Genomic DNA, 16,416 nt, shown 5'->3' on the forward strand with positions numbered 1-16,416 from the left:
TGAAACGAAAAAGATGCACATTCAAGCTTGGCGACAACTACTTTTCTAACAATGGTATCTGCATGTAAGTGGCACAATAAAAGGCGTCCGATGGGCCCGTCGTTCAATTTCGTCACATATTAGTTTTGTCTGGATGACTTCATGTCGACTTCTCTGTTTCTCACTTCTGCAAACGTCAGCGGCCTAGCAGTTGTAGTGTCTAAATTGCGTATTGAAGTTAAACGTTGCAGTTTCTGTTGAAAGCGCCGAGCAAGGATTACGTCAGCATTTCTCCTCACACGTCTCCACCCACCCCAAAGATCAGTCACGTCATTTAGATTTTTGTTCACTACAGAAGGAACTAATTCACAAGATGTGCACGATTGAGGCGCGAATTGTCGTCCATGAAGACGAATGTCTCACCAATATGCTGCCGATATGGTTGCACTATCGGTTGGAGGGCGGCATTCACGTATCGTACAGCTGTTACGGCGCCTTTCATGACCACCAGCGTCGTACGTAGGCCCCACATAATGCCACCCCAAAACAGCAGGGAACCTCCACCTTGCTGCACTCGTTGGACAGTGTGTCTAAGGCGTTCAGCCTGACCGGGTTGCCTCCAAACACGTCTCCGACGATTGTCTGGTTGAAGGCATATGCGACACTCATCGGTGAAGAGAATGTGATGCCAATCCTGAGCGGTCCATTCGGCATGTTGTTAGGCCCATCAAATGTTTTTGAAGAATGCCGATGTGGAGAAATAGCTCACTGGTTACGTTAAAAATCGGTTTTTAAAGCATCTGGTGTACTATTTCTTCCCATTCACACCGCCAATCCCCCCCCCCCCCCCCACCCTTGCAGTGTAATTGGAGTATTTCTTTGTGCCACCTATATTTGCTTCACACAGTCAAAGAGAAAGACTGGACGTGAAGAAAGCTCAAAAAGGTAGTAAGACTCCTTCATGCAGTTAAAGTAAAATTATGTTCTAGCACAATTTCAAAGGAAGAATTTCAAGTACAGTCAATCCTTCACGAGGACACATTGAAACAGTTGATAGTACATACATTAAAAAAAAAAAGTTTTGCCTCACCTCGGTTCCGAGAGTTGCGGAGCCTGTACAGAAAATTGGAACAGAGATCAACATAAACATCAATCCGCCCTTTTTATTGTTCATGAAAACCACACATTGCATGTTGTATCACGATGCAGCGAGACCTTCAGAGCTGGTAGTCCAGATTGCTGTACACACAGATACCTCTAATACCAGATAGCACGTCCTCTTGCATTGATGCATGCCTGTATTCGTCGTGGCATTCTATCCACAAGTTCATCAAGGCACTGTTGGTCCAGATTGTCCCACTCCTCAACGGCGATTAGGTGTAGATACCTCAGAGTGGTTGGTGGGTCACGTCATCCATAAACAGCCCTTTTCAATCTATCCCAGGCATGTTCGATAGGGTACATGTCTGGAGAACATGCTGGCCACTCTAGTCGAGCGATGTCGTTATCCTGAAGGAACTAATTCACAAGATGTGCACGATTGAGGCGCGAATTGTCGTCCATGAAGACGAATGTCTCGCCAATATGCTGCCGATATGGTTGCACTATCGGTTGGAGGGCGGCATTCACGTATCGTACAGCTGTTACGGCGCCTTCCATGACCACCAGCGTCGTACGTAGGCCCCACATAATGCCACCCCAAAACAGCAGGGAACCTCCACCTTGCTGCACTCGTTGGACAGTGTGTCTAAGGCGTTCAGCCTGACCGGGTTGCCTCCAAACACGTCTCCGACGATTGTCTGGTTGAAGGCATATGCGACACTCATCGGTGAAGAGAATGTGATGCCAATCCTGAGCGGTCCATTCGGCATGTTGTTAGGCCCATCTGTATCGAGCTGTATGGTGTCGTAGTTGCAAAGATGGACCTCGCCATGGACGTCGGGAGTGAAGCTGCGCATCATGCAGCCTATTGCGCACAGTTTTAGTCGTAGCACGACGTCCTGTGGCTGCACGAAAAACATTACTCAACATGGTGGTGTTGCTCTCAGGGTTCCTCGGAGCCATAATCCGTAGGTAGCGGTCATCCGCTGCAGTAGTAGCTCTTGGGCGCCCTGATCGAGGCATGTCATCGACAGTTCCTGTCTCACTGTATCTCTTCCATATCCGAACAACATCGCTTTGGTTCACTCCGTGACGCCTGGACACTTCCTTGTTGAGAGCCCTTCCTGGCACAAAGTAAAAATGGGGATACGATCGAACCGCGGTATTGATCGTCTAGGCACGATTGAACTACAAACAGCACGAGCCGTGTACCTCCTCCGTGGTGGAATGACTGCATCTGAGCGGCTGTCGGTCCCGCTCCGTATAATAGGTGCTGCTCATACATGGTTGTTTAAATTTTTGGGCGGGTTTAGTGACATATCTGAACAGTTAAAGGGACTGTGTCTGTGATACAATACAAACAGTCAATGTCTGTCTTCAAGAGTTCTGGGAACTGGAGTGATGCAAAATTTTTGTGTGTGTGTATTTACCGAAAATTGCGAAAAACTGTAATATGTATAATAAAAATATCGAGGAAAAAGTTTCGTCGATATACACTCCTGGAAATGGAAAAAAGAACACATTGACACCGGTGTGTCAGACCCACCATACTTGCTCCGGACACTGCGAGAGGGCTGTACAAGCAATGATCACACGTACGGCACAGCGGACACACCAGGAACCGCGGTGTTGGCCGTCGAATGGCGCTAGCTGCGCAGCATTTGTGCACCGCCGCCGTCAGTGTCAGCCAGTTTGCCGTGGCATACGGAGCTCCATCGCAGTCTTTAACACTGGTAGCATGCCGCGACAGCGTGCACGTGAACCGTATGTGCAGTTGACGGACTTTGAGCGAGGGCGTATAGTGGGCATGCGGGAGGCCGGGTGGACGTACCGCCGAATTGCTCAACACGTGGGGCGTGAGGTCTCCACAGTACATCGATGTTGTCGCCAGTGGTCGGCGGAAGGTGCACGTGCCCGTCGACCTGGGACCGGACCGCAGCGACGCACGGATGCACGCCAAGACCGTAGGATCCTACGCAGTGCCGTAGGGGACCGCACTGCCACTTCCCAGCAAATTAGGGACACTGTTGCTCCTGGGGTATCGGCGAGGACCATTCGCAACCGTCTCCATGAAGCTGGGCTACGGTCCCGCACACCGTTAGGCAGTCTTCCGCACACGCCCCAACATCGTGAAGCCCGCCTCCAGTGGTGTCGCGACAGGCGTGAATGGAGGGACGAATGGAGACGTGTCGTCTTCAGCGATGAGAGTCGCTTCTGCCTTGGTGCCAATGATGGTCATATGCGTGTTTGGCGCCGTGCAGGTGAGCGCCACAATCAGGACTGCATACGACCGAGGCACACAGGGCCAACACCCGGCATCATGGTGTGAGGAGCGATCTCCTACACTGGCCGTACACCACTGGTGATCGTCGAGGGGACACTGAATAGCGCACGGTACATCCAAACCGTCATCGAACCCATCGTTCTACCATTCCTAGACCGGCAAGGGAACTTGCTGTTCCAACAGGACAATGCACGTCCGCATGTTTCCCGTGCCACCCAACGTGCTCTAGAAGGTGTAAGTCAACTACCCTGGCCAGCAAGATCTCCGGATCTGTCCCCCATTGAGCATGCTTGGGACTGGATGAAGCGTCGTCTCACGCGGTCTGCACGTCCAGCACGAACGCTGGTCCAACTGAGGTGCCAGGTGGAAATGGCATGGCAAGCCGTTCCACAGGACTACATCCAGCATCTCTACGATCGTCTCCATGGGAGAATAGCAGCCTGCATTGCTGCGAAAGGTGGATATACACTGTACTAGTGCCGACATTGTGCATGCTCTGTTTCCTGTGTTATGTGCCTGTGGTTCTGTCAGTGTAATCATGTGATGTATCTGACCCCAGGAATGTGTCAAAGTTTCCCCTTCCTGGGACAATGAATTCACGGTGTTCTTATTTCAATTTCCAGGAGTGTATATCGATACTCTCGTATACCGACGCATCGCTATTTTATCAGCGGCCCTAGTAACTTGTATTGCCACAACCTGCCTAAATGGCGCTATGAGGTACTGATTTGGTCAAATAGATGGATGTTGCAGATGTATCGCACCCAAGCTTTCATGGTCAGTTCTAAGTGTCTAAAGTTTTCATTTATCGTGCCTTGTTGGATAACATCGCAAGAATGGATGTTCGGTAGAGCGAGTGATCGTACACGTTTACGTTCCACATCCCGTGGGAATTTGTTACGAAACCTTTTGAGGGCATAGATGCAAGCGAAGTCTTGGCGACAGGATTGTCTGCCCAGATGAGGCGCTCATCCATAATTACACTGTCGGGAAAAGACCATATGAGGCATGGTATAGGGTGAGGTTAAAAGTAAGACCGCAATGAGCGGAACTGCACTCCAGCAGAGCGGCGCATCACGACGCGGCCCTACAGTATAATGCATTTGAACTGCATTGGCGCGACTGTACGTAGAAAATTTTGTATGTTAGTCATTCGGCAACCCCCGAGCAAAACAGACTAAAGTGACATGCATGTGGTTATAATTTCTTTATTTTGTGAGGAAAAAGGCTATAAATTTATACATGTGACCGGTGGTGATCTTTTCACGGTAAAATTTAACATCACAACTGGAAAAAAATACCATGAATATACCAGGCCGAAAAGAATTACCAGGCACGAGAGTTCGACTGCCTCTCGTAATTTTTGGCGACGAGTCTTTTCCATTTAAGTCCTATTCGATGAGATGCTGGTACACAAGCAGATGAAGAAAGTATGCGGTTCCACATATAACAAAACCCGAAGAATTTCAGAAATCGCTTTTAAAATACTTTTCCAAAAATTTAAGATTTGCTATCGCAAGACTTGTCTCACACCAGAACATGTAGAGAACGTGATACTTGCCATTTGTGTCTTGAGCGTTTTTCTCAGAGACGATATAGCGTTGTTTGACAGTGAAGAGACTGAAGAGGAACAATTACGAGTCCTTTTTCACACATGAGGCAATTTCGTAAATGGATTCAAAGATTATTTCAGTTCCCCGCTAGGTAGACTGATCAGGCAAAACGACATGTTAAATAGGGGATGTCATCGAACAGAAAATAAGTAGTAAAAATGTAGTAATAAGCATACAGTCATAAAATAAAGACTTAATCCTCCATTTGACAATGGAAGAAATGTTGTTTGTAGATATTCGTAAGTTACGTTTGTTCACATTTCCATGGCACTTTATTTCGAGATGATGCTTCTTCTGGTACTATTCACACAACGTTCATTTTAAAAGGCAAGTAACGCTGGATATCGGGTTACTTTTCCTCATCTAACGCCTTTTTGGTAAACAAACGTTCTTTTCAAACGTCAAAAGATCTACGATTAGAATGACGTGCAGTGTCGCGTCACTTGCTATACCACAATAGCGACAACGGAACTATGCTACGCCGCACGACGCGTCATAGTAGGCCATTTTGTCAACTTTGCCTCGCAGTGCTGCGCCGCGCAGTTCCGCTGCCGTACAGTCATTCCGTCTCACCCTATATCATATTACCAGTACTTTGTCACTATTATGTAAATTGAAGGTGGAGGGGAGAGAAAGGAAAGGAACTATTTATGTCAGTTGCATCGGAAGTTTATGCGAAATCAGCGGCGACGAATAAAAATGTGTGTCGGACTGGGACTCGAACCCGATTTCTCTTGCTTACCATGCAGTTGTGTTAACCAATGCGCCATCCGGACACAGTGTTTATCGCAAATGCGCAGAACTATCCCTGCACGGTCCGAAGCCGACTCAAATTGCCACCTAGCGCCACCTATCCGCAGTCCCCATCCATATCCTCCATGCTCGCTAGTTTTAGATTCCCGCTGGAGGTCGAACGATATTGTGCATCCTTAATGAAGGTAGTGGATTCATTGACCATCGAGACATGTCCCAAAGAACCGACACCATACATTTGTTTAGTATTTGGTCGCTTTCGTGTCGCACCGCTCTGTTGCAGTGCAGTTCCACTTAGTGCGGTGTTACCTTAAGATTCGGAGTTACTTACTTGATAACAGGTACGGTTCCGCGAACGGGCATGAGTGGCATGGTGGAGACAGCCTTGTGTCCGTGCCGGCGAGCGATGCGCACCGTGAAGTGGGCCTTGTACATCGGCTCGTCCCAGCAGGGGAACGCTCGCCGTGCGTGCGTCGCCTCGAAGCTCGAGAACACCACCCACCTGTGGACCAACAAGCAACACAGTCGTGGCAAGCAACGATGTATGTTTCATACCTTTAGAGAGCAGTGCTTCTTAAATCAGGACTATTGGAAATGATCTTAACATAAAGTAGTAAGATACGAAGTCTCATACTCTCTACTGAACTACAGAATGCTGCTCACTTTCTTTGATTAAATATTTCAGCGTAGTGAAATCGAGACACCCTAGGAATCACACAATCAATTTTTATTCGAATTTTCGTAGCAAAATGAAGAATCGGAAATGGACAAATCGATCACCGCGAAATTTAAATTTGTAAAGAAAGGCTTAATTGCTCGAAATTGATTAGGAAAATTAAGAAAAGCTTAATTAGTGATTTGAGGAGAACACTGAAATATTTCAGGAGCATCTGCTGTTAGCTATGTAAATGAAGTGTCAAAAACTTGATCTCTTCAAGGCTTAGCTATTTTGGGCACAAACAGTTACATTGGTGTGGAAATTGTACGGTTCTTTCTTTCAAGTTGAGAAAATAAAATAAATATCAAATTACAGCATGAACTGAAACTTTTCTGCTTTCTCTTGTTCTATTTACTACTAGTAATTAATAGAATACCGATCGATATTTATTTCATGTTCACCGAACAAAACCTGTAAATACGAGTAACTTTCTAACGCTGAGATTACAGAATTGAAGGAATTTGTCATTATAAAATGGACGAAGTTTATTTTGCTAACTAATGAAATAAATACTTCTGTAATCTTTCAAATTTCGGTGACGATTTTTTTAATGAACAGAATTTCGACAGGTCAATCACTTTAACAGTCTTGAAAACAGTGGTGTGTCGGTGGCTAATGCATGTCTGCTAAGACTATTCTTCCTGGAAGCCAGACAAGTCATACACCTAACAAAGCGATAATCTCAGGTCGTCATCAGTTCTGTAGGAAAGAAATGCAGGCATATAAAGAATGTTTCCTTGGAAAGTGAACGAAATTACAGTATAAATGAAAGAAATTTTGAAGAGAAGCGGTGAAAAAATGGCTTTGAGCACTATGGGACTTAACTGCTGATGTCATCAGTCCACTAGAACTTAGAACTACTTAAACCTAACTAACCTAAGGACATCACACACATCCATGCCCGAGGCAGGATTCGAACCTGTGACCGTAGCGGTCGCGCGGTTCCAGACTGTAGCGCCTAGAACCGTTCGGCCATCCCGGCTATCGAGAAGCGGTGAAATGTTTTTTGAAATTATTTGTGTAAAAGTAAGAAATAAAATAGATTAGAGAAACATTTGATGAGTATCATGATTTCGAGCACAGTTCGAAAGTGCGCTGATGTTTCTATAATCTATTTTATTTTTTAACTTTAGACAAGTAGTGTCACAAAACATTTCATCGTTCCTCCACGAAAATCTTTTATTTATACTGTAGATTGGTTCAGGCTCCAATGAAACATTCTTATATGGCTGCGTTTCTGTCCTACTGAACTGATACCGACACGAGATTACCGCTTCGTTAAGTGTACGACTTGTTTCGCTACCGGGAAGAAATTAATTCTTAGCAGTCATGCATCAACCACTGACACACGACTGTTTTATAGATTATTAAATCATGGAAGAGTGGTTGCAATTGACCCAAATATACCCAGTCAGAATTCTGAAGGTAACAAAACCGCCGCCATAATTTGATCGATAAGAGGAGAAGTATTTATTTAATTAGTTGACCAAATAAATTTCGTCCGTTTTGCAATCACAGACATCTTCAATTTATTAATCTCAGAGCTAGAAACTTTAGTTGTTTCACTATGATATTCCATGAGCTACACACTGCCGAGCCAAAACATTATACTCGTGTGTTTAATAGCTTGTATTGGAATCTAATACAGTACCGATTGTGCGTGACACTGATTCAACAGTCGTTTGTAGGTTGCCAGACGTATGTATAACAAGATGTCATGCACATGCCACGCTATTCCCTTACATTACAGGGCAGTGGTTTATGGATGCGGAGTTTGCGCTCCAGACGTGTTCCATCGCGATCTGATTAGGGGATTTCGGTAGACGAGACATAGACATGAGTTCACTATCCTGCTCCTCAAATCACTGTAGTTATCCTGCTGGAAGGTGCCATCGCCGTCGGGGAACACACAAATCATGAAAGGATGCTCATGTTGTTCACAACTGTCGTTGTGCGTTCGATTACTGTCACAAGTACCATGGAAACCCAGGTGAATTTCCCCTCATAGCATAATACTGATCTCACCGGCCTATGTCCGCAGCACGGTACGTGTTTCAAGTAGCGGTTCGTCTGATTGATGGCATATCAACCTTGTGTAACAAGGAACACGATCCGAATCGACCAGGTTTCTATCGATCCACGGTCTAACCTCCGTGGCCCTACGCCCACTGCAATCGTAATTGGTGACGGGGTCTACATGGGAATACGCAGGCCTCGTCTGCTGCGGACCCCCATATTCAGCAATGTGCGCTGTACGATAAGCACGCACCTAAACATTTTTGCCTGCGCCAGCTTTGTACTCTGTCGTCATATCTGTCACTGATGGTCGCCTATGCTGCTTTACAGAGCAGGCAAGCCTCTGGCCCCCATGTGCTGCGACGAGGCGTGGACATCCAACACCTCGTCGTCTACTCGTGGTTTCACCATCCTTTTAACCACTTTCCACAGATACGAGAGAAGCACGTGAACAGATGGCCAGCTGTAACATTACAGGTCGGGATTGATCTATGAGGTCTTGAAAATCTTATTTGTATCTGTCAGTTGGTAAGGAGAAATTGAGATTTCGAGCATTTCTTTACACAGGGTGAGTCACCTAACATTACCGCTGGATATAATTCGTAAACCACATCAAATACTGACGAACCGATTATACAGACCGAACGTGAGGAGAGGGGCTAGTGTAATTGTTTAATACAAACCATACAAAAATGCACGGAAGTATGTTTTTTAACACAAACCTACGTTTTTATAAATGGAACCCCGTTAGTTTTGTTAGCACATCTGAACATACAAACAAATACGTAATCAGTGCCGTTTGTTGCATTGTAAAATGTTAATTACATCCGGAGATATTGTAACCTAAAGTTGACGCTTGAGTACCACTCCTCCGCTGTTCGATCATGTGTATCGGAGAACACCGAATTACGTAGGGATCCAAAGCGGAACGGTGATGGACCTTAGGTACAGAAGAGACTGGAACAGCACATTACGTCCACATGCTCACACCTTTTTATTGGTCTTTTTCACTGACGCACATGTACATTACCATGAGGGGGTGAGGTACACGTACACACGTGGTTTCCGCTTTCAATTACGGAGTGGAATAGAGTGTGTCCCGACATGTCAGGCCAATAGATATTCAATGTGGTGGCCATCATTTGCTGCACACAATTGCAATCTCTGGCGTAATGAATGTCGTACACACCGCAGTACATCTGGTGTAATGCAACTGTGTGCAGCAAATGATGGCCACCACATTGAACATCTATTGGCCTGACATGTCAGTACACACACTATTCCACTCCGTAATTGAAAACGGAAACCACGTGTGTACGTGTACCTCACCCCTCATGGTAATGTACATGTGCGTCAATGATAAAGACCAATAAAAATGTGTGAGCATGTGGACGTAATGTGTTGTTCCAGTCTCTTCTGTACCTAAGGTCCATCACCGTCCCCTTTGGATCCCTACGTAATTCGGTGCTCTCTGATAGACACGATCGAACAGCGGAGGAGTGGTACTCAAGCGTCAACTGTAGGTTACAATATCTCCGGATGTAATTAACATTTTACAATGCAACAAACGGCACTGATTACGTATTTGTTTATATGTTCAGATGTGCTAACAAAACCAACGGGGTTCCATTTAAAAAAACGTAGGTTTGTGTTAAAAAACATACTTCCGTGCATTTTTGTATGGTTTGTATTAAACAATTACAGTAGCCCCTCTCCTCACGTTCGGTCTGTAGAATCGGTTCGTCAGTATTTGATGTGGTTTACGAAATATATCCAGCGGTAACGTTATGTGACTCACCCTGTACAGTTTTGCGTGATTAAGTCCCGACGCTACGCAAAGTTGTCATTTAGTTACGTGCGATTTGCGATCTGCTATGTTTTATTTTCCGATAATAAATCATATTTTTTCTGATTACCGATAAAATATAATGACGATAAATGTTTGAGATCATTTGGAATAGTATTTTAATAACTATGTAGATGACGTGACGTCATTATTTTACTCTCAGGAAAAAAAAGAGTGTTAATTGTGCGTTTATGAACTGTCATTGTCGGGATCAGTGATTACGATTCGAGAAATAATTGATTTGACGAAGTTCATTTGCACACAATCGCGTGGAGCGAATTAGGAACTTGGAATTGATTGTAGATGTATGCAGGTCAGTTTCGTGACAGGCTAGTAAGCGTCGCGAGCGTGACGCGGTATCGACTGCTTCCGCGCCGCCGATGGTTTGCTTTACACTTACGAAAATAAATTTTCGCGAATTTTTAAGTATCGCGAAAGGGGAGAATATTTGATGGTCATCCAACTGTTGATGGGCCATTGTGGAGGACGTAAGTTTGGATAGGAAGATCAATTCCAAAATCCAATATAAATCCTGTTGATCGAATTAGCCTAGCACCATAAAAGCTCATACGTGGTTATCAGCAGAAACAGTGTACCATTTTTCATGCACACGTTTACACTCTGCATCGAGGTGTGAATAATTTTTGGGTGCGAAATAAACATTTGAAAGCATCTGATCGAATAAAAGGAAAGCTATAAAGAAGTTCATTAGTATATTTTGTTATTTCATGAACAGTGATATTTTATTATAGTGGTGTAGAGACTTACGTATTATTAATATTGTTACAGACTGGTTGTAAGTGCTCTCGTTACAAGTCGAGTTTTGGGCCTGATTAAGAGTAGCTGGTTCTTAGAGTCTCAAAGATTAAGTGAAGAATAAAATCACACTTAAATAACGCTGCATCGAAACCCACTATCTTTATACTATATTAAGCTAGCTATCCTGGAACCAGGTGGTACCGTGGCCGTGTAGTTGTGTGTTGTCAACAACGAATAGGTAAACAGAAACATTTCTCATGGTCTGATATCGACGAGGGAAAGAAGAGACGACAACGACGACATACACGTATACATATACAGACGGTATACGTGGCGCCTTACAATACAACACAACGACTTCACGGTATACAGCTTCGCCGTTTCTGTGATGCTCGTTCCGAGGCGCCGGGTCATAACAGTCTGCCCTTTGTCGGAGTCGCTTATGTCAATAGTATTTCCCAGTTTGCGACGCCTCGTTCGTGTCTGCTAGGCTTATTTACCATCCTTAGCGCGTCTCATGCCCATATCGCCACCAGCCAGCATTCATTGCGTCAGTGGGCAGTGATCATAATGTCTTGGCTCCTTAGTGTATGTACCACAAACACACCTAATACAGATTGTAAAATCAATAAAAATGGAAGCCCTCGTAACTATGGAACTAACATGGTGATAAAGTTGAAGACCATATGGAAGTGTTTCAGACTTCACATATTCTAATGATAATAGGAGCAGACTGACCAAGAGATTATGAGGCCCAAATTGATTTACGGAAGTATACTGTGCCACTTCACAAAATACGTTGATAATATATGTTTCGTTGTGACAGTATCTATTGATGTGCGTGCTGCAATTCACGTTCAGTTTCGATTATTGTCCAAAGCACAACCAACAAGTTTCTCTTGGAAGATATTAACTGTATACTATACAGGGTGAAGCCAACGACCTTGCCGCAGTTGCAACACCGGTTCCCGTCAGGTCAGCGAAGTTAAGCGCTGTTGGGATGGGCTAGCACTTGGATGGGTGACCATCCGGTTTACCGAGCGCTGTTGGAAAGCGGGGTGCACTCAGCCCATGCTAGGCAAATTGAGGAGCTACTTGATTGAGAAGTGACATACGGCCGGGAGAGTGGTGTGTGTTTGTCATTAGGATAATTTAGGTTAAGTAGTGTGTAAGCTTAGGGACTGATGACCTTAGCAGTTAAGTCTCATAAGATTTTTTAAAAAAGTAGACAGTTGAAACAAATGACCTGTCATAGGACAGAATAACTACGAAAACAATATCAGTTTCGAGATGCTAAAGATGATAGCACAGAACAGTAATACAACTTCTACTTGTCATTTATACTACATCTAATGTGAGCGCTCAGATGTCGCACATTAGCAATCAGTGACAATAATAATGTCCATATTAATGACCGCATAACCTTCACAACAGAATACGTTGTCCTCAGAACAACATATGCTCTAAGCGACCTCCCTACGTCCAAACATTGCGCAACCCGGTCGATCATACAGCTCTGCACCCTTCGCAGCAAAACTGCGTCCACAGTAACAAGAGCAGCATGAACACGCGCTACCAATTCTTCCACATTCGTCGGCGGAGTGGAGTACACTTGCTTCTTCAGGTGTCCCCACAGGAAGAAATACAGGGTATTTAGGTCAGGTGAATACTGTGGCCATACAACTGGATCTCCACATCTGAGCCATTTACCTGGAAATGTTCTGTCCAAAAACTGTCGCACATTAATAGCAAAGTGTGGAAGTGCACCACCATGGTGGAACCATATCCTCAGCCAAATACGTAGTGGAACATCTTCCAGCGCATCAAGCAGATAGTTTGAGAAGAATGCATGATACCTTCGTTAAATCAACTGATTGGGCAACATATGGGGCCCCAAATACATGTCACCGAATATCGAACTTGATATCCATGGTCGTGGGTGACGTACGGGTTAACCTCACACCAATGGTGCACGTTGTGCATATTGAAGATACCCTCACTAGTGAATGCTGCTTTATATGACCATATTATGGTGTTCATGAAGTCATCGTTGGCTTCCTGTTGTTGTGGGAACCATTCACACAATTGCATCCGCTGATGGCGATCTGCAGGATGCAGGTGTTGCGTGAAAGCATAATGATAGGGGTGCAGCCCATGCTCGTGATGTACATTAACGACCGTGCGTTGCGAGACATGCATCTAGAGGACCCGCTGCAATCGCTGTTGACGATTAAGATGCCAGATACTGTGCTACCTGAACTACATTTATCAAATAAAAAACTTATGCCTCGATCCAGGATCGAGCCATCGACCTCCTGCATGCTAACTGAAAACTCTATCCATTTTTTTTTGTTTTGTTCCATATTGATCGTTGAATTCGTTCGGGGCGGTCGTTTGATGACACCCGTTCAGACTCTTCGGTGATCCGTTCACTCAGTTCTTTTTATTACAGAGGGCAGCAAACCCTCTGACCGAACACTCTGAGCTACCGTGCCGGCATTAAAATTTTACAATCCAGGTGAGTTCTGAACTCATGACCCTCCATGCAACAGTTTAGTACCATAGCCACTACACCACGGTGCTACTCGTACTGCCCCAACTGCACAGCACGATTAATGTGTGCTGACAGAGGTAGTTGACGTACATGTGGTTACAGTGTTGGCAGAGTGCCACTCTTTAACGTCCTTTTTCTGCCGGATGTACTCGCCAGATGAAGTTTTCTGAGAGACTTTTTTTTTATCGCTGGCATGTGGGGAGTCACGCTGCCAAGCCGGAGTGGGCGAATTTCGCTTCACACTGTATATAAGGAAAACGCGTTTCAGATGCATACCGTACCATTGCTTTAATTTATTAAAATATTTTATCGATATTTACCGCCGCTTACATACAGGGATCGGTCATGCCGCTACGGTATTTACAGCAGCTCGTGGGACACGCCAGGCAACAATGAGCCCCATCAACCGCTCTCAAGATTCAGGACTTAATTTGTACACTATGTTCCAGGTGTGGACTTGAAGATTTTCCTCTATTCTGATTTTAACTTTGTATACTGTCCTTAACTTTCTTTGTAAGTGTTTTGTTTAAAATAAAATGAGTGTAATCTTAAGTACCACATAAAAAGAGAGTGACATCCACAAATTTCTTAGTAATTAGCTGCTCGTTTATAAATATTGCCATTACATTTATGTACCTTAGTGACTTATGGGTGCTGTCTGCAGTACCTGTACCTGACTAGTTGCTCTCAAACTACGACTGGCGTCGAAAAATGTTTTATGTATCATGCGTATGTGCCGCGGGGGATTAGCCGAGCGGTCTGAGGCGCTGCAGTCATGGACTGTGCGGCTGGTCCCGGCGGAGGTTCGAGTCCTCCCTCGGGCATGGGTGTGTGTGTGTGTTTGTCCTTAGGATAATTTAGGTTAAGTAGTGTGTAAGCTTAGGGACTGATGACCTTAGCAGTTAAGTCCCATAAGATTTCACACACATTTTTCATCGTGCGTATGTGTTGGGTCAGCAAGGGTGATCAAACTTAGAATGTCTTTTATTTATTTTTAACACATCTTAAGATGTTTTGTACTAGATGAATCCAGTGATTGTTACGAAAATAAGTGTGACAGTAGACTTCAATAAGCGCGTTGTAGCTAACATTAACATTAACGAATCGGTATTATTCTTGTATAAAAAGTGGTTGGGTATCATACGATTTCGATCTAAAATGATGTTGCGCAGTAGGTCGTTTAGCCGTATTAACACAGTCTTCAAAACAGCCAGGTATGATTACTTGCCATTTAGTGATTAGCCCAGTTAATTTCACAGGAACAATAACTAATGTATTGCAGTGCCTGTGTTATTCCGAACATGCATGCGACTACAGTCGTTATGAAATATATTCGCAGTTGCGAATATCGACAACCATCAGCTGTAGAATGGAATGGCGACAATGAAAATTTGTTCTCGACCGTGACTCGAAGCCGGATTTTCCACTTGTCGCGAGCGGTCGCCCTACTATTTGGTATTTGGTTATCCGAGCACGACTCAAGGCCGGATCCAGACTTCCATGTATCGTCAACCACGTGTCTACAACCTGTACTCGTACATCAACTATGTATATTACCGTATTGGGGGTCATTTTACTTGAAAGTCGTTTGCCTGGTGTCGGCAGATAAACACGATATTCCAGTGCCTGTGTTATTCCGAATTACGATACCTTTCATGTACAGGGTGACACAGAATGACGGGAACGTTTGAACTGAGTAGTGGCAGCCATGGGCAGATGGAAGCACTGCGGGTTCGTGACAGCGAGTAAACAGTCCGCCATTTCAGTAATCATGGATCAGAGGGACGGAAAACAGCGTGCATTAGCCACAAAATTGTTTTATAAAAACAATGATAGTTTGGTAGCAGCGCAGAGGGAGTTTTGACGCTTTTACGATTTAGAACGTCATGATGTCGTTCCGTCGAAACACTCGGTAAAATGTTGGATTAATAACTTTGAAGAGATTGGATCAGCCTTCAAGAAGAAACCAATAGGACGACCAAGAAGTGTGCATTCTCCAGGGAACATTGATGTTGTACACGAGTCTGTCTTAAGGAGCCCACGGCGTTTAATTCGTAAGCAAGCAGCTATGGTTGGAATCTCCAGGGAGAGTGTTCACAGAATTCTTCATCTTGATTTAAAATTTCATCCGTATAAACAACAGATGGTGCAACAATTGAAGGACAACGATTACCGTTTACTTCAAATGGTTCAAATGACTCTGAGCACTATGGGACTTAACATCTGAGGTCATCAGTCCCCTAGACCTTAGAACTGCTTAAACCTAACCAACCTAAGGACATCACACACATACATGTCCGAGGCATGATTCGAACCTGCGACCGTAGCGGTCGCGCGGTTCAAGACAGTAGCGCCTTGAACCGCTCGGTCACTCCGACCGGCCTACCGGTTGCGATTACGATTCTGCCAACAAATGATAACAAAAATAAATAATGACGAATTTCTAAACAAGTTGTGGATGTCGGATGAGGCACATTTTCATCTCACAGGTTATGTGAATAAACAGAACTACCGTTCAGGGCAAACATAAATCCTAATGACGTTAATGAGCGCTCTTTACACTTTAGTAAAGTGACAGTATGGTGTGGTGTTTCATCACATGGGATTATCGGTCCGTATTTTTTCGCAAATGAACGGGGAAACTCAATAATTGTCAATGCTGATCGTTACGTGGCGAAGTTACGAACTTTCGTTACACCTGCATTGAACAGCTTTACAAACGTTCAAGAAGCCTGGTTTCAAATTCCCTGGTCCCCTAGATCGCCACATTTATCCGTTTGTCATTTTTTACTG

General features: G+C 44.5%; 1 protein-coding gene across 1 annotated transcript in view; it reads right to left on the reverse strand.

Moving 5' to 3' along the window:
• The window catches only part of LOC126183641 (uncharacterized), a 449,828-nt gene that overhangs the window by 190,850 nt on the left and 242,562 nt on the right, over positions 1-16,416 (reverse strand). Inside the window, exon 4 of the mRNA XM_049925781.1 lies at positions 6,062-6,232. Coding sequence (XP_049781738.1) covers positions 6,062-6,232 — 171 coding nt within the window. The remainder of the gene's footprint in view (positions 1-6,061; positions 6,233-16,416) is intronic.

This window comes from Schistocerca cancellata, chromosome 4, assembly GCF_023864275.1.
Source record: "Schistocerca cancellata isolate TAMUIC-IGC-003103 chromosome 4, iqSchCanc2.1, whole genome shotgun sequence".
Classification (NCBI taxonomy): Eukaryota; Metazoa; Arthropoda; class Insecta; order Orthoptera; family Acrididae; genus Schistocerca; species Schistocerca cancellata.